The sequence below is a fragment of the Hoplias malabaricus genome, chromosome 9 (genome assembly GCF_029633855.1).
Source record: "Hoplias malabaricus isolate fHopMal1 chromosome 9, fHopMal1.hap1, whole genome shotgun sequence".
NCBI lineage: Eukaryota > Metazoa > Chordata > Actinopteri > Characiformes > Erythrinidae > Hoplias > Hoplias malabaricus.
In genome coordinates this window covers 22123465-22145355 of record NC_089808.1, presented here as the reverse complement: position 1 = coordinate 22145355, position 21891 = coordinate 22123465, and the positions used below count along the sequence as shown (strand labels likewise).

General features: G+C 41.9%; 2 protein-coding genes across 5 annotated transcripts in view; both read left to right on the top strand.

The window, feature by feature from the left end:
• The window catches only part of zgc:110158 (uncharacterized protein LOC553590 homolog), an 86058-nt gene extending 72022 nt beyond the window's left edge, over positions 1-14036 (top strand). For both annotated transcript variants that reach the window (XM_066680562.1, XM_066680561.1), the window contains 12 exons: positions 2470-2529; positions 3985-4051; positions 4209-4276; positions 5564-5628; positions 6404-6449; positions 6561-6596; positions 6976-7030; positions 8825-8895; positions 9221-9299; positions 9403-9431; positions 9806-9907; positions 10337-14036. In XM_066680562.1, the coding sequence (XP_066536659.1) occupies positions 2470-2529; positions 3985-4051; positions 4209-4276; positions 5564-5628; positions 6404-6449; positions 6561-6596; positions 6976-7030; positions 8825-8895; positions 9221-9299; positions 9403-9431; positions 9806-9907; positions 10337-10366 (708 nt within the window). In that variant the 3' untranslated portion in view covers positions 10367-14036. The remainder of the gene's footprint in view (positions 1-2469; positions 2530-3984; positions 4052-4208; positions 4277-5563; positions 5629-6403; positions 6450-6560; positions 6597-6975; positions 7031-8824; positions 8896-9220; positions 9300-9402; positions 9432-9805; positions 9908-10336) is intronic.
• A 2333-nt stretch (positions 14037-16369) lies between these two features.
• Positions 16370-21830, top strand: znf622 (zinc finger protein 622). Of its 3 annotated transcripts, none has more exons than XM_066681197.1 (7): positions 16370-16497; positions 18076-18630; positions 19434-19688; positions 19856-20018; positions 20271-20374; positions 20488-20631; positions 20900-21829. In XM_066681197.1, the coding sequence occupies exons 2-7, from the start codon at positions 18078-18080 to the stop codon at positions 21031-21033; spliced, it is 1353 nt and encodes a 450-aa protein (XP_066537294.1). In that variant the 5' UTR covers positions 16370-16497; positions 18076-18077; the 3' UTR covers positions 21034-21829. The 3 variants fall into 3 exon arrangements, with proteins under 3 accessions (XP_066537294.1, XP_066537297.1, XP_066537296.1); XM_066681200.1 differs by lacking the exon at positions 16370-16497 and adding an exon at positions 17210-17219 and having other exon boundaries at positions 20900-21830; XM_066681199.1 differs by lacking the exon at positions 16370-16497 and adding an exon at positions 17247-17356 and having other exon boundaries at positions 20900-21830.
• The last annotated feature ends 61 nt before the right edge of the window (positions 21831-21891 follow it).

The following is a 21891-nucleotide window of genomic DNA, read 5'->3' as shown; positions in this document are numbered from 1 at the left end:
GCACCTAGTGTTACTTGTATCAACAGTAGGGCAATGATTCATAGGCTCAAGAGTCTTTTGGAGTCGACACAGTCTTTGACAACAACTTAAAATATTAATATTAAAAAAATGAAAAATGTATTTGAAGAGAAAAGTAGACGTATTCCTTTCATATTTTTATATTGTGTTTTTAAATGTAATGATTTTTAAGCTATAGTTTATGAAATTTGTTTTAAAAATTATTATTTAATTATAATTTTTGTTGACAAAATCTAGACTAAAATACTGTAATTAAATGACTAAAATGAGACTAATTCAAATTTAAAAGTCTAAGACTAAAACAAAATCAAAATCAGTTGCTAAAATTAACACAGAAGTCCATTTTTACCTATTTCTTTTTTTTCAGTAATGGTCACAACTGAGTGAAAAATTCTGTTAGATAATGTCTCTGATACATGAGCACACATTTATATCAGCTTCGGACAAATACTCCTCTCACATCATCACACACAAACACACACACACACACTGGATATCTGAGACCACCAGCATTACATCTTCATTTTGCCCTGCCCAGCTCTTTTCAGTGGTAACAGCACTCCACTTAGCCGTGAAAGCCAAACCCATGTGCACACGCACACACACACACACACTAGCACACCCTCCTCCAGCCTGTGTGGCTTCTCCTCTCTCCACACTGTGTCAACATGTTTTTCCCGAGATCCCCAGGCTGGAGCCAAAACCTTTGGACCGCAGCTGGCTCCTGTTCCATCTCGGCAGCGGTCAGTGCACCGGTTTTTCGTGTCTGGAGGTGTGTGGCCTTGTCGCGGTCTGCGTTTTCGCCGTTTTTCTGAGACCCTCTGAGTGCAGGCTTGACCACACAAGGCCCAATTTTCTCCTCAGGCCAACATTTAGAGCCCACTTTTATGTTGACATCCGTACAGAAGTGCTTTTGGTGGTTGATACCATGATATCAGAGTCTCCCTGTGAAATGTGTGTGTGTGTGTGTGTGTGTGTGAGTGAGAGAGCGAGAGAGAAAGAGAGGGTATATGCAATATACAAAGTTTTTTTGGAATACCAGCTCTTGATATTATGTGCATATTTTGAAAGCCTAGGATTTATAGTTAGTAAATTGATATTTACTAGGTGTGACTATGGTTAAGAGTATGGTTATGAGTATGGTTACTCTGTTTTCAAAAACTTAAAGGAAAAGAGCTTACAACACATTATTTGATGTTGATATCCCACCTATGACCTCTCTATACTCCACCAACAAAGCATCCTTTTATAGAAAGTGTTGGTAGGTCGGACAAGCTTTGGGTCGGACAAGTTTAGAGAACGTGGACACATTTCACTTTGTGTATCAATACCAACAGTGAGTTAGTAAAGGTGACCCTGTTTGGATGGATATGTTTTTTTGAAGACCTGTAAGCTTCCAAATTTTGATGATCTACTTTTAAGTAGCTTAGCATGTTTTAAAGGGGACAGTCACACACACCCTGTCAGCTTTTTAAGGTCTGGCAAAGTCAGAAAACATGGGATAAAATAAGCTCCACATCTGGCGTCAAGTGCAGACATTTTGGAATGGACCCGCCCTCTCATCAGAGTCTCTCCACTCACAGCGCTGGACCTTATGTGAGAGCACAAAGATGACGTTAAACTGAGCTAAAAAACACAATGAGTAAATACAAAGAAAACAAGAAGGGAGAAGAAAGAGAACCGAGTGAAAATGGCTAAAAACAACTTCTGCTCCTCGTGTCTAATTGCTGTGCGCGCAGGGTCGGGGTGAACAGCGAGCGGCTCATTATTTTTTAAAGAGACATACACTCAGAACTGTTCACTTGGCTAAACGGTGGAGAATGTGTCTCATTTAAAGAAGAAACTCACATTAGGTCGTTTTTCATTAAAGCTTGTCCAACTTGGCAACAGTTGCTATGGAAGAACACAGTTGACGGGGAACACTAATAGGGCAACTGACATTCACCACATTCAAAGGGAGATGTTTGGGAAATTAAGAAAATGTCCTGTACTGATGATGTGTAACTATTGCAGAGGACACTGATTTATCAGTAACTGGACGGTGGAGGCATTTGAAATTAAATTTTAAATGACTGTGTGTGTGTTTGTGAGTGAGTGTTTGTATCTGTATTATAACATGAATTCTAAACAGAGCAACAGAGCAGCAGTTGAGAGTGTATTTTTTAACTGAGCAGAAAGTGTATATCGGATGTCTCTCGTTGAACGTGTTTATTTTTTTCCCATCCCCATTTTTCGCCTGCTCTGTGCATCTGCCTGCTGCATTCCACCTGCTCCAGCTGGGCTTCACTGCTGCCATTCATTCAGCCCCTTCCGAGCTGCTCTTTTACAAGCTTTTATTTGGCTAAATTTACTCTCTCACACCACAGACAGAGCCATGAATGAAGGAAAAAAATTACTGTCGTTTCTTTCTCTTCCATCCCTCTCTCTGTCTCTCTGTCGCTCTCTCTCTAGCCTTTCATGTCTCCGAGGTACCCAGGAGGACCCCGGCCGTCCCTCCGCATGCCAAACCAGGTACAGAACACACTTCCATATTCATCATTTAAAACAACACTCTGAGCCAAACAGTAGTGTCTGGAGTTGTAAAGGGTTCCTCAGGACAGTTTCTGAGCTGAGGTCAAGCTGATAAGGATTTATCTTCTCTATGAACGGACAGTCAATTTGGGACAGTTTTAGTAACGCGCCAGTGGTTCCCAAACTTTTTTCTGCCCCTCCACCACTCTGACCCAACTGTACACATCATATGCTTCCAACTTGTATTGATTTTAACACTGTCGTTCATTACAAACTGCTGGCACTTGTGAAAACTCCAAACTCCTTGTGCACCTTGTGTTATAAGTGCTCAAACATGCCTCATTCATTTGCAATGCTGGGCCCCCCAGGTTGGAAACTAATGCTGTAGGCCAGTATCAATAAGGGCCAGTTCATGCTTCTATGTCAAACCTAAGTAACACGTTGTTCCCGTGTAGACGCAAACCCCGCGCCATAGTCTGACGGCACCTCCCCAGAACTGTAACTATGCGTTACGATGAAAAATGTCCAGAAAAACTCGTATTCATGGCGAGAGATTTCTTCAAACATGGGTTTTACATTGTGGAAAGAATAAAAAGGTGGAACCGCTTGAGGAAAATTTACAGATGCCTCAGAAAAAAATGTAATTAAAATATCCTTGCTAAGAGGAGCAGGGAAACGCTGGAAAAATATGCTGTCTTTGTATTTGCTGCTTTCCTGGCACCGCATGTAAATACGCTCTGTTCCAATTAGCCCCCTACTCCCTAAACAGTGCACACTTTACAGATTATAAAGTGAATACTACTACTACTAAATAGTGTAGAAGAAGATATTTGAGATTCAGCCCTAGTGGTTTGGCAGTGTAATTGCAGAGTGACACAGATACAAACGCGGAAGTATAAACGTTCACAACAGCGTAGGGCTCTTGCGCAGGGCTCTTGCTTGAGTAAAGGCTGACCTTAAGGTTACACAACACCTATATAAGCCTTTCATGACAACTCACTTAATGCTTCATCAATGTGCATCCCTGTATATTATTGTTCTGTACACTTACTAAATGACCATTGTTTATGTTCCTTGGCCTTATATCTACACAAGGCCTTATATCTACACAAGGTTTTACAGTGGTAAGAAAAATTAAAATGGTAACTTTCAGCGTAAGGTCAATGTTTTAATTTTAAGGTGTTGGTCTGGTTTTATGAAATTTTGGCAGATTTTATTTTTAGATAGCAAGCACCTCATGGAACTAGCTTGTAACTCACTCAGTCACTTACTCACTCACATATGGTTCGGAACTGCTCCACAAGGGGGTGCTGTTGTGTTATTTTTTCTACTTATACTTTATTCAAGTTGCAAGGGGGTAAAGTCATACCTCAAGAGAATCACTGCTATGTTTTCTCTGCCTGCTGTTCCTCTGTAATGAAAATAAGTAAACATTTTCTTTTCTCCTTCCCTCAGCCTCCTGTGGGAGTTCCAGGGTCACAGCCTCTCTTGCCAAACAGTTTGGACCCCACTAGACCGCAAGGTACCAGCCCACACGACCCAAAACACAGTGCAAACCATCGACTCAGAGCTCTGCACCAGCCAGTAGTCAGAGAGCGTGTGGTTAAAAGAGGTTCGCTGCAGTGACTTAGTCAAATTTGATGATTTACATAATTTTTCTTTTTTTTTTCCTTTTCTAGGACATCCCAGCATGGGCGGCCCAATGAGAATGAATCCCCCACGAGGAATGGGTGGCATGGGCCCACAGGTGTGTAAATACATATTTCTTTTATACACACACACACACACACACACACACACACATAAAACAACCTGGGTCTCATAACAACCAGGCAATACATAGTAGACCACCAAAATAGCATCTGGAGCAAGTACACCAAGCCCTGAAAATGTATGAAAGCAATAGCTCTCAAACACACACACACTCCGTTCCAGCAGCCCATTCTCTAATCAGTAAAGTGGACAGAAAAGTTTTGGCTGGAAAAAGATAGACAACTCATTCTTCTTGTCCCTTTTACAGAAACACCCTTACTACCCTTACTTAATCTTCTTTCTCTCCACACACATAGTCAAACACACACACACACACACACACACACACACACACTTTCCTACTTGAGTTTGGCAACCATGGCAGCTTACAAATCAGCAGCTGGTGTGGCATCTGTTAGACAAATTGGTTTGAGAGCAGAACAAAGCCGCTGAAGAGGGTGTGTGTTTATGTTTCTGTGTATGAGCGTGTGTGTGTGTGCACCCCAAGCACTTCTTCCAAATCATCTCTCACCCCAAAGTCAGTCACACAGGTGGGCATCCGGTATGAATTAGCCTCCATCAACACTAAAGCACCCTCAACAGCCAGCCCCAATAATAATGTAATAATAACTGAAAGCAAGTGTTGTGCAAAATGTAGATCATGCATAATAACTTCACCTTTTATTCATCATTATTCCCTGTCCATAAACGTGTCATATGAGTGAAAACAGCTAAGTCAGTCCATAGGAAACGAGTTGAGGAATAAGTAGGAATCTGACCTGTTACTGTAACAAATCTGCCCTGAAATAGCACCCAGTCTGTGAGTGGTGATGTGTTATTATCCATTTCTCCCTGTGTGCTAACTAGAATATGAGTAGTGTACAATATTTTCACACGTCCTACTCTAAACAGTACAGAGAGTAGAGATGCGCAGTGCTTCAAGTGTTAGCATCATTAGCTAACTCCCAGTAACTCACATCTCAGCCGTCCGAGACCAGAAGTCCAAGAGCGCATATTTGTGTAGGATTGCCTTTCCGCTCCCCCCACAATCATATGTTTGTTGACAAAATAGATCTGGACAGGTAGTGTTCTCCAAGCATGTTGAGCTCTAGTTTCATTTTGGCATCAACAGATGGAAAAGAGGCAGTAGCTGGGGGAGTCCTGGCTAAAGGGTGGAATTGGCAACAACTAAATGAGGGAGAAAACTGGGTAAAAAAAAAAAAAGTCATATGAAAAAATGCAAGAAATGTGGTGCTTACAAATATTTTCTCCCTCTGCACAGAACTACGGTGGGATGAGACCACCTCCCAATTCTCTTGGAGGGCCTGGCATGCCAGGAATGAACATGTGAGTAGCTACAGCTTAGATATCATTATCATATTACATTATTTTACGTTATTAATTATGATAATAAACTACTGAACAACAACAAACCATGAAATATAAACTAGGTGTGAATAAAGGAACACCTGGTAAGATTTGGTATTTCCGCTCCTGGGCTCCCTTTAGAGTTGCAGAAGGTAATTCACTCCTGAAAATCAGGGGGTTTGTAGATTCCTTCCCACCTCCAAAAGTTACATTGTGCAGTTTCTGCAGTGCTGAGCACAGAATAGCAACAGCAGAGGCTCTATTCTCCCTGTTACAGGTCAGTGGAGCATCACAATGATTTTGAAGCCGTAATTTAAAAGTTAAAATCACTTTACAAAAAAACACACCAATTTTAGAAACATAGAAAAGTATTGGAAAATCTCCGCTAGTAGAAAACAGCCTGGTTGACTGTTTTAGTTCAAAATGGTGTGTATTTGTACTTATATCTTTTAAAGAAATACAAATGACAAAGCCTTTTAAAGATCCCTGGTGAAGCCTCAGGTATCCGAGGTCGGAAGTCCTAGAGAGCACAACTGACAACGCCCTCTGGGTGGATAAGAAGGTCTTCTATCCCCCCCACACAATGTTCTCCTGAGGCTGGTGAAAAGACTAAGAGACGACTAATAATTGGCTTTGTAGTTCATCTTCATCTTCAGATACCAACGCGCTAATCATTGGCTTTCCATCAACAATGTAAATGTACATAATGCTGTTAGTATATCCAATCACATCTGGTCTATTTCCCTTCTCTCAGGGGTCCAGGAGGACGAGGTCCATGGCCGAACCCCAACACTAACTCTGTAAGTCTGTAAAAGTTGTGAAAAACAGCAACTAAATCTAGTTCTTGTGGTTTTCCAAGGAGACAAAGCATAACTCATTTTTGTGCATTTTCTTCATCTCTCCTCTCACAGATAGCATACTCCTCCTCATCTCCGGGCAACTATGTGGTGAGTAACAAGACGGTCCTCTCCCCTGCTTTGCCTCGAGGGAGAAACGTTAAAGCTGTGATTTAATAGTTTCTTTCAGGAACAGAAAAGAAGGCCTAAGCACATATTAAAGTTTCTAAACGTATTGATTTTTGCGCACTGGAGCATTCTTTTCTTTTTGCCGCAGGCGACCCTGGTCGCACACGCAGAACATGCGGGCATTAGTCATTCTGCCGTAATCACTCCCCAGTGTCCTCAGCAGCTTGGTTTAAAATCACTTCTCCGGGTTTCTCAGTGTGAGGAGGGTGTTCATAGTGTTCCTAAAAATGGAAAAAGTGAGTTAGTGTATGCATGTGTGTTTCTCTGTATGTGTGTGTGTGTGTGTGTGTGTCTTCCTCAGGGTCCTCCAGGAGGTGGTGGTCCTCCAGGAACCCCCATCATGCCAAGTCCGGGAGGTGTGTAGAACTCACAGCCAGCCAATCACACATACCCCTCCACATCTGGTTTTACACTGGTGTCAGAGCTTATGCCTCACACTTAATATTTCTTTAGAGAAGAGAGGAAGGTAGGTTGTCCCCCTTTTACTGCAGTAACAGCTTATACTGGATATTGTAACATTGCTGTGAGGATCTGACAGCATTCAACCACCAGGTCTGGTACTGAGTTAGTTCTGGAACTAACCCAATCTAACTTATCCGAAAGACATTGGATTGAGCTCTTTCACTCTGTGGGTGGCGTTGTATGTCTCTAGCAAACGCTTGGCATTAGGGCTGGACAATATTTCAGTATCAATATGCATTGCAATTTAAAATGGTTCAATAACAATGATACGATTTTTAAACCCATTATCAATATTTCAGTATACATTATTTACAGCTTCTGTCGCTGACTGACGGCCATTACCGGGCGCCCAGTTCACTGCCTTCAGTTTTAAAGTTTGTTTAAAAATATTATTATTGAAAAAGTCAAGAGGTTAAGGTTTGAGGCTGATATCATGTTTCTTGTTTGTTCTGTGCACTTTCTCTGTGGCTTTTATGTTGTTTATATTGATATCGGAATTATACCATATCGACGGAAATTTAGAAATATATCGTGATATAAATTTTGCCCGCATCGTCCAGCCCTACTTGGCATGGAGCTTGGTGACCTTAGGCTTATGTGCAGCTACTCCAGAATGTCCCATTTCTTTTATGTAAACAAGGTTCTGATCCTAGCCCAGAGTTAACCATAGTATTTTGTTGAAAAGTATCATTTTTACACACTTTAGAAATAAGAACCATTTGGTTAGTCAGTGGTTTCATATACACACACACAGACATACACACACACACACACACACACACACACACACACACACACACACAAAATTCCACTCTCTTCTTCTGTAATCACCTCATATACATGGGTTTGTTCATTTTCTCTGTGAATGATGCTTAGTGCCTTTCATTTACAGCCACTAACCCCTCCCCTTCTGTACATCCAGCCAATGTCAGTACAAGGTTGCTGCATTATCTCAGAGCAGAGAGAGAAACATGCAGTGCTCCCCTCCCCCACTCACAGTGACGTAATCCTCTCTCCTCTTGCCCCACTCCTCCACCTGGGCTCGGACATGCTCTCTCTCTCTCTGTCTGTGTCTCTCTCTCTCTCTCTCTCTCTCTCTCTCTCTCTCCTAGAGACTCGTCAAACATTTAAAAGGTGGCCTCTTAGAACACTCGCTTAAGCTCTGTATTGATTGGCCAGGCAGTTTAAAGTGTGTATAAACGTGCAAAGGGGAGACCCTCATCCTCAGTGTTAGACCCCGCTATTCTTCTGTGGAGTCAAGTGCTCTTCCTGCTTCTGTGATTTATGCACATTTTTAAAGCTAGATTTTGGAACATTGCTGTGAGGATTTGATGGCTAGTGGCGTCAGGTACTGATGTAGGATGTTGGAAGATCAGTTCTCAGGCACAAACACCATCTCAACTCAAAGATAATTGATGGTGCTCCATCTCTCCAGAGAACCTCCACTGCTCCACACCTCAGAGCTGGGGGTTTTAATAGCCTTCTAAACACTTGCTCTTGAGCTCGGTTACCAGAGGCTCGTGTGTGACTGCTCCAGAGGGTCCCATTTCTATAAGCACCTAGGTGTTTTATGTTAATTAAATAGACTTGAGAGAAACAGAACTGAACACGTCATAAATTTAGATTCTGGACAACGTAAGCTGCTTACCCTAAAAAAAACTGACCTCTGCTTTCTTTCTCTCCATCAGACTCCACAAACTCCAGTGAAAATATCTACACAATGATGAACCCCATTGGCCCTGGAGGAAACCGACCTAATGTGAGTGTTCCCAAGAGCAGTGACACATCTAATCCTACTGACCGGCTCCTTAAGAGCCCCTCCTGAGCTGAAATGGGGTGTGTCTGAGCAGGAAAACACAGAACTATATTGAACAAGGGGTACCTCAGTCAACACATCTTGGTCAAACTCTGAAGTCCACCTGTGATATAAACCTGTAATGTGTTGCTCATTTAATGTTTATTACTCTGCCTTAATGAACAAAGCTGGTGTATTCACATCTGCGCACAGTGGAAAGTCCTCAAAGAGAGAAGGAGCGTTGTATAAGTCGCGAGGCATGGTGTAACTCTCACTCCTGTGTCTGCAGTTCCCCATGGGTCCAGGTCCTGACGGCCCAATGGGAGGCATGGGCTCCATGGAGCCTCATCATATGAACGGATCATTAGGTGAGCTCCGAAACATGGTCCCACAATGTTTATAAGCTGTATTAAAGCTCCCCCTGTTGGTGGTGATGGAATATAATTTTCTAAACTTGTGTTTGCTCTCCAGGTTCTGGTGACATGGATGGGTTGCCAAAGGTAAATATTAGTCTTTTACAAGGTTTAGGAACACGTGTAACATTTGTTTTAAATTAGGACTGTAGTACTGGCATTATTGAGGGATATTGGAAAGAATTACTCAAGAAGAAGGATGCATAACTTAGAAAATACTGAGTATTTTTAATGTAAAAAAAAAGGATAAATATGGAACTCTTCGGCTTAGCTTTTAATTTTAAAAAATCCACTTAATCAGAGTGTTGTCTTTAACAAATTTTGATTTCTTGGCTATGGATCCTGTTTTGTGGTCCTCCAAACCCTCTACCACCACATTTGAGACAGTCAGAATGCTCTGTTGTAACAAGCGGAGAGCCTCTGAAGCCTGTGTTGATGTGAAAACTTGTCGTGTGCTGCAGAACTCACCCAACAACATGGCGGGCATGAACAACCCACCAGGAACACCGCGAGACGACGGAGAGATGGGCGGCAACTTCCTCAACCCCTTCCAAAGCGAAAGTGTGAGTAGAGCCCGGCCCCTAAACCACACCTCTCACTCTCCTTCCCGCCAATCATACAGCTCCTCCCAGCAGGCACTCAGTAGGCCCCGCCCCCTGGCCTGAGCGGTTGTAGCTAAGTATACTGTAAATCTACAACCGACAAAATTATTTCAGACATTTTGAGATTTGTGTAAAGTTTGCTGCTTTGAGAGTGGGTGCTGGAAACGGCTGCTTGTTTTGTGATGGACTGGCAGCGAGAGAGACAGAGCCTTTTTGAATAAATCAAAAGTCTGAATGTTGCTTTGTCTTACGCTGTGCCCCGTCGAAACAAAACTATTCCTCTGCTGTATTTGCTGTATTTTGGTACTAAGTGATGGCACAATCATTTCATATGTGTCACAATCTCATCTCCGTTATGTCCCCCCCCCCTCACCCCTCTTCTCTTTCCAGTATTCACCCAACATGACGATGAGTGTGTGATTTTCTTCATTTATTTTTTGTTCTTTGAATTATTTTTTTGTTTGTTTGTTTGTTTGTTTTTTTTTTTTTTCTTTTGCTTCCCCCTCCCCCTCTGGATTTCTTTCGTTCCCCTCTGAACCTCGCTCCAAACCCCCTCCACCTACACCCTGCTGTCTGCGGGATTCTGGGATCCTGGAAATTTTGGATTTGGGACTTGACGGGACTACCCCATGCTCCAACAAACGCAGCCCCCTGGGACCCAGGCCAAGGCGTGCAAAATGGTCAGCGGTAATCGGAAGCAGCCCCCCAGCCACAGGAAGAGCCTTCTGACTGATTCTCCCTGCCTGCCGGGCTTTCTCTCAGGCTCAGGACACTGATTGGGGGGCTTTAAGAATGTGTACATATACATAAACACAAACGTAAAAAGGACGGACTGATGGGCTGGAGCTTGAGTCCACAGCTCTTGTCGCTTGGCTGCTTGACTCCGTTTTCTTTCATCTTCTTTATCTCGTCGACTGATTTCCTTTATCAATGCAGTAGGTTCCACATCTGGATTCCACCCTGGCCCCTCAACCTCTGTGTCAGTGTGTGTACGTGTGTTAAAATGCAAGCGTAAATTCATGAAGACGTATGTGATGGGCCACAAAAAGTTTGTCATTCTCTCTGTGTATGTATTTTATTATTAATAATTATTGTTGCTTTTTTCATTTTGTATTAATATTTTAATATTGTAATGATTTTTTTGTTTAGGGTGTTGTTGGCATTGTTTTTCTTTTTTTGTTTTATCAGAAGGGCACATCTGTATCTCAGCGACCACAGATTTGACAGAGCAAGCACATGCATGACATGTCCTGATTTAGTGATGTGTTCTACTGTTTCTTCACAGGGGGAGAGAATATCTGTTTTTACTTTGTTTTGGTTCTTAACCCCACCACTCCCAAGGTATAACATTCGTAATAATGTCACTCCATACCGGCATCATGTGTATCTCCGTCTGATGATCCAGGGACACCTGGTCTGTTATGATTTTTGTTTGTTGTTGTTTGTTTATTTTTGTAAACAGAGAGAAAACATGCTCTTGCCCCATGGCTGGAAACCTTTTTTTCCACTTTAAGAAAGGCATTTTATTGTGGTACTATAAATAGTGGTTATAATGATCTGATTATAACACGGTCATATTTTATTTATTCTTTTACCAACTTTTTTTTTTAATTATTATTAAGAGTTGTGCGTATGTCTTGCAAAACGCAACGCTTCAGGACATATTGTAAACATGTAAATAAGCCAGTCTAAGATACCTCCTACTGATTTGTACCATTGTATCATTGTCTGTATACTCTCCAGACTGCTGTTTCCTCCCTCCGGCATGTTCTGAAAAACAAGGTGTCCTAGGGACACATCCAGGGAGACACAGTCACATGGTTTTTGTTTTTTTATCCTTTATTTCTTTTGAGATAGAGCGTAGGCTTGTTTCGGCTCGGCGGCGCGTAGCACGGATCGGCTCCAGCTCCTGGAACACATTTTGTTTGACTGCCACCTTCTCAGAAGACCAGCAGTGCTTTTACGCTGATATTTCTGCAAGGTACTGTCCACGGTGTCTGTGTCCACCCCCCTCCACCCCAAGTCTGTTTTACAGACGTTCAGTTCTGCAAAACCGTGTGGTCGAACGCTGCTTGTAAATACTCCTCGGCTACCACCGGCCATCTCTGTGTTGTCACTAAGCCAGACTGATATGACTGTGATATATATCATTTTTTTGTTTGTTTGTTTCACGTGGGAGCACTGCTTTCGGGATTTCCTCAACCGAATCAAGACTACCTAGAACTGCCGCCCCGGACCACCATCCGAGTTTTCTCACGGACTCCCGCGTCTCCAAAAGGGACTCCACCAAATGGGTGCTTCTCTCGTCGACCAAACAGACTTTTCCCCGTTTCAGACTTTGTGTCGGGAAACGTGAAACACTGTGGTTGCTGTGGAATCTGCACCAACGTACTTTGTGTCAGTGCAGTGTTCCTCCTGCCTTTTCCTTCACCACCCGATGTTGTTTGGGTTACATTTAAGCAAAATGTGTTTTAGGAGTCCTGGAATTATCCACCCCCTGCCGAATTAGCCACAGGAGATGTTCACAGAGGAGTAAGGCTCAAGATGGACCTGGCCCTCTTCTTTCTCTCTTCCCTTCACCTTACCATCCTCCCGGAGCCTCTCCAGATTTTTCAGCCTGTCGCCTAAACCCTGAACACGACGTGTCCCTCTTCTATATTTCTGTTCTGTTTGTTTGGCTGTTGTAAATACTGTAAAATGCATTTTGATATCATTGACATGTTTTGATATTTCTGTCACATACCAATGAACACATTGCTGGTTAAAAAAAGAAAAGGATGTAAAGACAAAAACAAATCACCTTTATAGCTGGACAGCAGACTCTCTTGTCCCGGGCCACCCCCCACTTTTCACTGTACAACCGCTAAAAGATGAGTGGAAAAGGAGGGAATGTTTAAAGGGCCCCTTTTTGTACTTATTTAATGATGACAGTTTGATATGCTGACAGGCAGCGGGTGGTGAGAGGCAGCTCTGTAGCAGAATATACACACCGTCCCTCCTCACACACTCCCACAGCCTCAGGATCAACATTCATGTTTTAAGATAGACAAAGTTACACGGTTTCCTTGGAGATGGGAAATAGCAGGAAAAAAGTGGCCTCCAAATTGCAGAGAATGGCGCTTTACCTTCACAAGCCCACAGTCACAAAGAAATGTTTGTTTTGTTATGGTTTTGTGTGATGCCCCGCCCCCTTTTCTTACCGACCAATCGCAGGCTTTGTTATCTTTTCCTTTTTCTGTTCTGGCTCTTTTTTTTTTTTTTTTTGGTCCATAAATTCCAGTTTTTTTCATCTCCAGGGAAACAAGTGTCACGTTTTAAAAAACAGAAACAAATAGCAGTAGCCATTAGCGCAAAAACGTTTGGGGGTTCATGCGAAAACACTCGCAGCTCCGAGACATAAAGGGACCACAACCAGACTTTGTTATGAAGGATTTCTCTTTTTTAAAATCTATTTAAAGTTTTAAAATATGTATAAAAAAGAAGAAAATTAAGAAAAAAGCATAACTTACGACCTGTAAAAAGTAGTAATAAAGAGGGAGGGAAGCGTGTGGAGAAGCTGTTTTTCTAGGTCGCCGTTGTCCTCGCCCTTGTTCTCCGTATAAAACTGTCCCATCAGCCTTTTTTGTTCCACTGTCGTGCTGTAAGATAACATACCGTTAAGCAGGAATGGCAGGGAGGTCAGGACGTGTGAAGGGGTCAGGGATGAGGTCATTTTCTCCTGCGCCGTTTCCATAGTCCTTTCCAAGAAACAACAACAAAAAAATACAAACACAGTATTGAGTATGAAGCAGTAGCCTCCACGGTTTTGCTTTGTATTTCATTGGTAGGTTAGTTTTGGATCCTCGTCTTTAGGGACTTCTTTCGTGTTTCGTGTAGTTAATAAAAGTCCTTTGTATGTTTTCTTTATATTGTAAAGTTTCTTTAGACAGAAAAAAATTTATTAAAAAGATTGGAAAAACTGCATCAATAATAAATGTTTTTTTTTTTTGTCTATTTGTTTTGTTTTGTTTTGTTTTTCATGGAGTCGTCACTTATTTTTGCTTGTGTCCCTTTCGTTGTAGATACAAATTTAAGACTAATAAAATAACGTAACCCCTTTTATCAAGAACTCTTGCTTTTTTCCCTGCTTTATTATTATTTGTTTCAGGAGCACTTCGGAAATGCATGCTTGCTTTTCTATGGCTTGGATTTTCTTATATTTGATGCAAGCTGCCATCCCTAAGAATCAAAAAGCCTCATGCGTTTATTCACACTAATGTTTTTAACCACTTCTATTCCCTGTGATGTTACTAACCTCACTGGCTGGATGAGCATTGAGTCCTCTGAGACACGCGTACATAAACCACAGATGTCAGGCCATTCTTACCGTCCTGATGTTAGGCCCGAGCGATGTGGTAAAACGGTTCCAAGCCGAAGATTTTGTCCTACAAACACATTCCCATTGGATATCACAGGATCCTCTAAATTATGAGGTCGTTGTTGACAGTTTGATTAATAAAACATACACAAGGACCAGTCTGATGTTTAGAGAATCAGGCTTGGGACTGGAAGGTTGCTGGTTTGAACTTGGGACTGGAAGGTCACTTCTCAACAGGCAGGCCGAATTGCACGTGAGAGGGAGTGGAGGAACGGCACTGTCTCCTCCCTCAACATCCATTGTTGAAGCTATCAAGGCACCTAACCACCAACTGCTCTGTCTGCACACACTGCTCTGTGTGTGTGAGTGTTTAATGTGGAAGACATTGTATCTTGTACAATGACAAATGAATGCATGTTTACATGAAAAAAAGCCTCATTGAAATGACATCGGATGACAGTGATCACATAACTGCAGCAGCAAAGATATTGGCTACTGCTCCCAGAGGAGCTTACCTTCCCACATTGGATGCTGCTTGCTCATTTGACTGCAATGTGAAATGTTAGCTTATGATGAAATTCATATTTTGACTTCTTTTGATCACATCCATCAAGAAACACATAAAGCATATGCCAATCTATAATGCAGAATGTATTCATCTGCTGTGGATACCCCAGGTGGGAAAAGCTGAAAACAAGGACCTAGACCAAGACTGATCTCTTTATTCAGAAGGTCCAGTAACAATCAGACAACATGTAATTCTATACAGACAAAATATCAGACTTGGAATAGTTAACTGAGCAGATGTATCAAAAAATCCTATTTGTTTTTATTAATGGTAAATGCAGGTTTTAAATTCTGGAATTCCTTGTATGGACATACAGCTGATCACAATATTGGCACTGAACCCACCCAGTTATCAGACTGTCATCTTACTGGAGGTTGCCTTTAAAGTTTGATGTGCCAGAAGGTTCTGGTTTCATCTACTGCCCAGAGAGTCCATCCTGTGTGAAAAGTGTGTCCTTGTGGAGCAAAGCCTCTAAATTTGTTAATTTGTTTCCTCCAGGGAAAGTGCACGCACGCCAATTTGATGAAACTGCAATTAACCGGACTGCGATTAATCACAAATGGCAGCAGCAAGGGCATGAGAAATGTGTTTACCAAGGTGCTTTAAAGATGTGGTTGAAAACCTCAATGGAGGACCGAGGTTGGTCCAAGTGTGGCCAGTATGTGCCTTTGTTGGTGCAACTCCAAAATACCCAGTGTCCCAAGGTTTGTAGACACTTTTTAAAATCAGTGAATTCAGCTATTTTAAAATGTGTCCATCGTGCAGTTTGTAACATTAAATCAAAACACTCTGGACGAACTGATGTGGCTGCACATGAGCCTTAACTCACTGCCCAATGCCAGGCATCTGTCAGAGGTGTATAAAGCCCCCAGTGTTCCTCAAACGTAAAGGCTGTTACTCCAGGAAAAACAGACATATTTGACTTTTAAATTTGTTTTTCACTATTTTAATCCAATACACTTATTTTAATTAAATTCAGAGTATGTTTCATCACCGTTTGCCAGCTGGTCGATCTGTTAACCTGCTGAAAAAAGGTCCGGTGTTTGTACACAGCCCTGGCTCAGTACAGTGGCTGACTCAGCGTTTGGATGGACTTCTGAACTTTGTAAAACATGAGAAAGTGTGAGGATGTTGCTTTACTCCTGCTCCATGGGTGGGTAATATTGACTTATTTTGCACTTTCAGGCTTATTATTTCTTTTAATGTGAAACTTTACAGATGAGTTCTTGTGGGAATTCGAACAGTGAATAAAATCTTGAAGGCAAGTTAATCTTCGGGGGGGGGGGGGGTGAGTAGTTCTCTACAATCGTTTTTTGCTTTTAATGCTGTTTGTTTTCATAGAAATGACAGGGGTATGTAACTAAGCAGGATGTCTCAGTCTGCCAGATAACTGCATGGATATATCCTTGATTTTATACACCTTTGAAAAAGAGAATGAAATAACCGAATCAGCCGTGGACCAATGCTTTTGTCCATGTGCCGTAAAGTCAGCTGAAGGTGTTTTTAGTCCGTTTCTCTGCCAGAGGCGCTGTAGGCCACGCGTGATACATCAGGATAGCTCGGTTTTCCTCGTGTTTTCTCCTGGAGAGCAATACCTTCGACTCAGAGAGAAGAGTCGAGAAACAGGTGAGAAGAAACAGAGCTACAGTTAACACCACCATTTTATTTACAGCTTCATTACGGTCATGAAAACCTAGGCAAATCTTCAGTAAACACCCCGCTGCGTGTTTTACAGACGTGGCTGCGTTAGCCGCTCCGCTAACTCCACTAACAGCTTCAGTCTGATAGAAAAACAAAACGGCAGTTATTTTACCTTCAATTACAAACAATTATTCATTTATTATTTAGTGACTGTAATCGCGAGCGTTCTTACATTGCCTTGACTATCGTCTACAAATTAAAAACTGATGCATTTATACATTCTGGGACTTCCGTTCCACCTTAAATGGTGCCGTAGACAGCCTCTTCGCACCACATTCATAATTACAAATTATATTCTTCAGTTCGAGATAAATAACGTATAGTTTTTGTTCCACATTAAATAGTATTTACATCCTGTTGTATCCGTTCCTCCTTAAATACTACTGTAGTTTGTTGTCACCGTTCAAATTTTAATAGTAGCTCAGCGTTATTTACATCCCGTTTTCTCCGTTCCACATTTTTAATACTTTCTTTTGGTTACATCTTCAATGATACTATAGCGGTACTGTACTTGAGCTTAAGTCTAGTCTCTAACTTAAATAGTGCAGTAACATTACATAATTTGCATTCAGCTGACACCGTTCCACCTTAAATAGGTGGTGTAATTAGCTACAGTTGTGTTTAAGGTGGAACGGCGTCAATAGAACGTAAGTGCCATGCCATTAGCATCTCAATCCTGCATTTGTGGTGGACGGGATTAATCAGAATATAAATACTGTACTATTTAGGGTGGAGCGAAATATCAAAACTTTAATGTACGGCTTTATTTAATGTGGAACGGGAGGTAGGTATCACTAACTGAATTCTGCGCGATAAAACAATGCAACTTCTGCATAGTTTAAGATGGAATGACGACAAAAAGCAAGTAATCTGGCCCAGTAAACAATGAACGTCCCTGGACGTTCAAAATAGGTCTAAAGTAGTCTGTCCGTCAAGGACATATTTTAAACGTCAATGGACGTCCACAATCCATCTTAATAAGTTAGTTATGAAGTGGTGACCAATCGATAACGTCAGTGGACGTCCAAAACGCTTTTTATACAAGTAATTTATTACGGGACCAATTAATAACGTCAATGGACGTCCAAAATACGTCTAATAGTCGTCTTTTCAATGTCTGTGTTTTGACTTCTGTTCAACTTTCATTTTCAACCTTAAGAGAACGTTGATTAGACGGCAGTCATTACGTTATTTTCATTACGTTATTTTATCATTACGTTATTTCAACGTTGCATCAACGGCTAATTGTTTTCTGTGAGGTTTCCACAGTACAGCACCTGTGTCAATGGCTGAAATACTATACTAAAGTACACTAAAGGAAGGACTACTAACATGTAGGACTCAAAATTAAAGCCTCCTTTTTAGAATAGTTTCTTTCCACCTTCTGGCAATGTGAAAGAATGTAGCTAGTGTGCCTTTTAAGGTGGAAAGGTAAATTAGAATAAGAACATAAGCAGAACATATCTTGAGTCGATTTGAGCTGGTTCTTGTCTCTTTCCACAGTCATGTCTTCCTACACCTGTATCAGCTGCCGGGTGCAATTTTCAGACGGCGAGGTCCAGCGGGCGCACTATAAAACGGACTGGCACCGCTACAACTTGAAGCGCAAGGTGGCGGACATGCCTCCGGTCAGCGCAGAGAACTTCCAGGAGAGGGTCCTTGCACAGAGGGCAGCTGCAACGGAACAGAAGACGGTGTCGAGTTCCTGCTCCACTTGCGGCAAGAAGTTTTCCACGGCCAATGCTTACACCAACCACTTACAGTCTCACAAGCACCAGCAGGCCGAGAAGAAGGCCCTCGCTGCCGTCCAGGATGCGGTCGAGCGCATGAACCAAAAGAACCTGGAGAAAGGGGCTGAGCTGGACAAGGACGCCCAGAATGAGGCTCTTCAGAAGGCTATGAAAGAGCAGCAGAGGCATGTTCCTAACAGAGCGACACCCAAAGAGGAGCAAGGCCAGGAGCGTCCAGAAAAGCCCCCAAGGCTGCAGTGGTTCGAGAAGCAGGCCAAGAAGATCGCAGCCGAAGAGGAAGCGGAGGAGGAGGAGGAGGAGGAAGAAGGTGAGTGATGTGGTGCTGAAACATAATACAGATCAGCCGTAACATTGTGATTGTCACCTTGTTTCTATTCTCTCAGCTCCACTGATCACACTGAAGCACTTTGTAGTTCTACAGGTACAGACAGTTGACCTTCTGTTGCACTGCATAACTTGTTAGCCCACTTTCACCCTATTTAATGGTAAGGACTCTTGCAGGAAAACCACAGAGCAGGTATCATGTGAGTGGTGGATCATTTTTGGGGCTCTGTGATGGAGGGAGGGTGTGTTCCTCCTTGGCCAAATGATTTCATGACCCTCACCATGATCAGGATGAAGTGCTTACAGAAGATAAATTAATGAATTATTGGATTTGCATAGTGTTTGTGTGTGCTGATTTAGGTGTGTGCTGTCTTTTAAAAAAATATACAAACATGTAAGCATTAATGTGCATTATTTAAGGTGGAGTGAAAGATAGGAGAGAAAATACTGCATTAAATAACGTGGAACGGAATAATTAAAGTTGCGCAAAAAACCTAGAAACTAATGAGTAACTCGACTACTAAGGTGGAACTGGAGATAGGAGAGTATATGCTGCATGATATAATTTGAAACCAAATAATCTAAGGTGGATCAAAAATCCTAGATTTTAACTGGTGTCATTTAAGGTGGAATGGGAGATAGAGTAAATGCTGGTATTTAAGCCTGCAGACCAGCACAGTAGAACAAGTGATAGGAGTATATAAAAATAATAGTATCAAAGAAAGATGAAAATTTATTATTGATATTCATTAAAATAGGAACTAAAATCCAGCTTCTGTTTTTCAGAAGAGTGGGAGGATATGGATGATGATGACGATGATGAAGACGAGATGGAGGCAGATGAAGATGAGCAGATGGAGGAGGAAGGTCATGCAGCCTCAGCAGCTGCCCCGGGGGCTATTCCTGTGACAGACTGTCTGTTCTGCCCTCACCACTCTCGCTCTCTCAGGAAGAACATCAGCCACATGACCAAAACCCACAGCTTCTTCATCCCAGACATAGAGTACTTGGTAGACCTCAGAGGCCTCATCACATACCTTGGTAAGGGGTTCTAGATACACACCACCATCCTAATGTTGGTAATAAGTTTTTTTAATTAGATGTTATTCCTATGAAACTGCATTGTGAACATCCTACTCTAATTTTCCTTTCCACCTTAAATGGTGCAAGAGGATTTCAGCCTGAATCATTGCGTTTTCTGTTCGCAGGAGAGAAAGTGGGCTTTGGGAAAGTGTGTTTATGGTGTAATGAAAAAGGCAGATCGTTCTACACCACCGAGGCAGTGCAGGCGCACATGAACGACAAGAGCCACTGCAAAATGTACACGGACGATGATGCAGCCCTGGAGTTCGCCGACTTCTACGACTTCAGGTGGACTTATATTTAATCAAATACCAAACAAGAACACATCTGCATTAATATTCCTACTAGTACATTTCTTATAAATACTGTAATACTGCAGTATACAACAAAAAGAACAAAACCAAATTTAGGGCTGTGTAATTTAGTTTGTTGTAAGATTTTAGAAGCTTGAGTACAATAAGGATTTATTTCATATGCTGTAAAAAAAAAAAAAAAATGCTTGACACTTTACCCAGAGTTCTGTGTGTCTGTGTGATTTAGAAGCACCTATCCTGACGCCGATGTGGAGATGAAGGACGGAGATGTGCCTGAGGTGAAGACGGTAGACTTTGACGATGAAACACTGGAGCTTACATTGCCTTCAGGTATATCTCATCTCATGTGAACACTTAATACCTGCTGGTAATGCAGCTGGCCCCTGTTTGTTGTGTACTTATACCAGCCTGTTCGCTCTGCTTAATCCTGGTTCTTTTTTCAGGGGCTAAGGTTGGCCATCGCTCTCTGATGCGCTACTACAAACAGAGGTTCGGTGTCCAGAGGGCAGTAGCAGTGGCCCACAATCAGAGAGCAGTGGGACGGGTTCTAAAACAGTACCGGGCGCTGGGCTGGGGAGGAGAAAACGGTGAGGAATTTAACACGTGGTGATTAAATGTTGCAGGACAATGCCGTATTTATGGAACACTTTACCCAAGTATTTTAATAAAGCCATCAGTGTATAAAGTCTGGTGCAAGTTGGATTGGGAGTTTTTAGGATATGGGCTCTTATAAAACTTCAGATGCCTGGGTCCTGTCATCAGTACTTTGAAAGAAATTCGCTACGCTGTCCCAAACAAATATTAAGCTGCATTTTATTAATACTGTGTTGTTATCTCTTGTTGTGTGTCCTCCAGGCAAAGGCTTTGTGAGCCAGCAGCAGAAAGACATGCAGTACATGAGGAGGATGAAGTCCAAGTGGATGTTGAAGATGGGCATGAACAGCAACGCCACCAAGCAGGCCCACTTCAGAGCCCAAGTCATGTTCTAAACACCACCTAAATCAGTCCATGTGAGGTCAATGTGTTACATCCATTGCCTCGATCCTAAAGGACGGTGTCCTGGGGCTTGTCTCAGCCAGATCTGTTGAAGGAAACCTCTGAAGTCGTTGGATTATGGACAGTGTGATGTGGACAGACTGCCGCAGAATAAATACCTCATCAGATTTAATAGAGAGTGTACAAACCCCTGCTAATGAAGTCCTTACTTAGAAGTTCAGCAATTAATGCCAGGAGATTTATTGGCTGTTCTATCAATTTTGGATTGTATCAGTAGATAACTACTTGATTGAAAATGTCTGCAGAGAGGTTTTACAAAATGTAGCGATATCAGTTTGGATTGTTCACAATGGTGGTGATGGTAACCTGAGCTCTGAATGGTTTAATGCCTCTGCTGCATTCCTCAGTTATGTTGAAAATTCATGAATTTGCTAAGGCAAAACTGTCTCTAAAGGAAATAAGACCAATTCTGAAATATCTATTATTTCACCAGTTTAGTTGACTGGTGGTTGTGGGGTGTGAATAAAATGGCTGCACTTTTTACACTAGGGTGTTTATCCAAGTCACCTCATATTAAAAACCCACTGAATTACTTTCAGTTAATTAAATCTCAATGCTTGCTAGAAAAATTGAAACCTGGGTGGAGTTTCCCTTTAAAATCTTTTTTTTTTTTGACTACAATTAAAAGCTAGCTATGTTTTCGGAGGAAACTTGTGAGGAACTTTTCTTTCGTAGTAAATTTACCAAAGGTCAACTTGGGTAATTACTACACTAAATTGTGTTTAACTAATAAAGATATATATATATAATAAATTGTGTGTTGACGCGTTTATAAAGGATTTAAACGATGA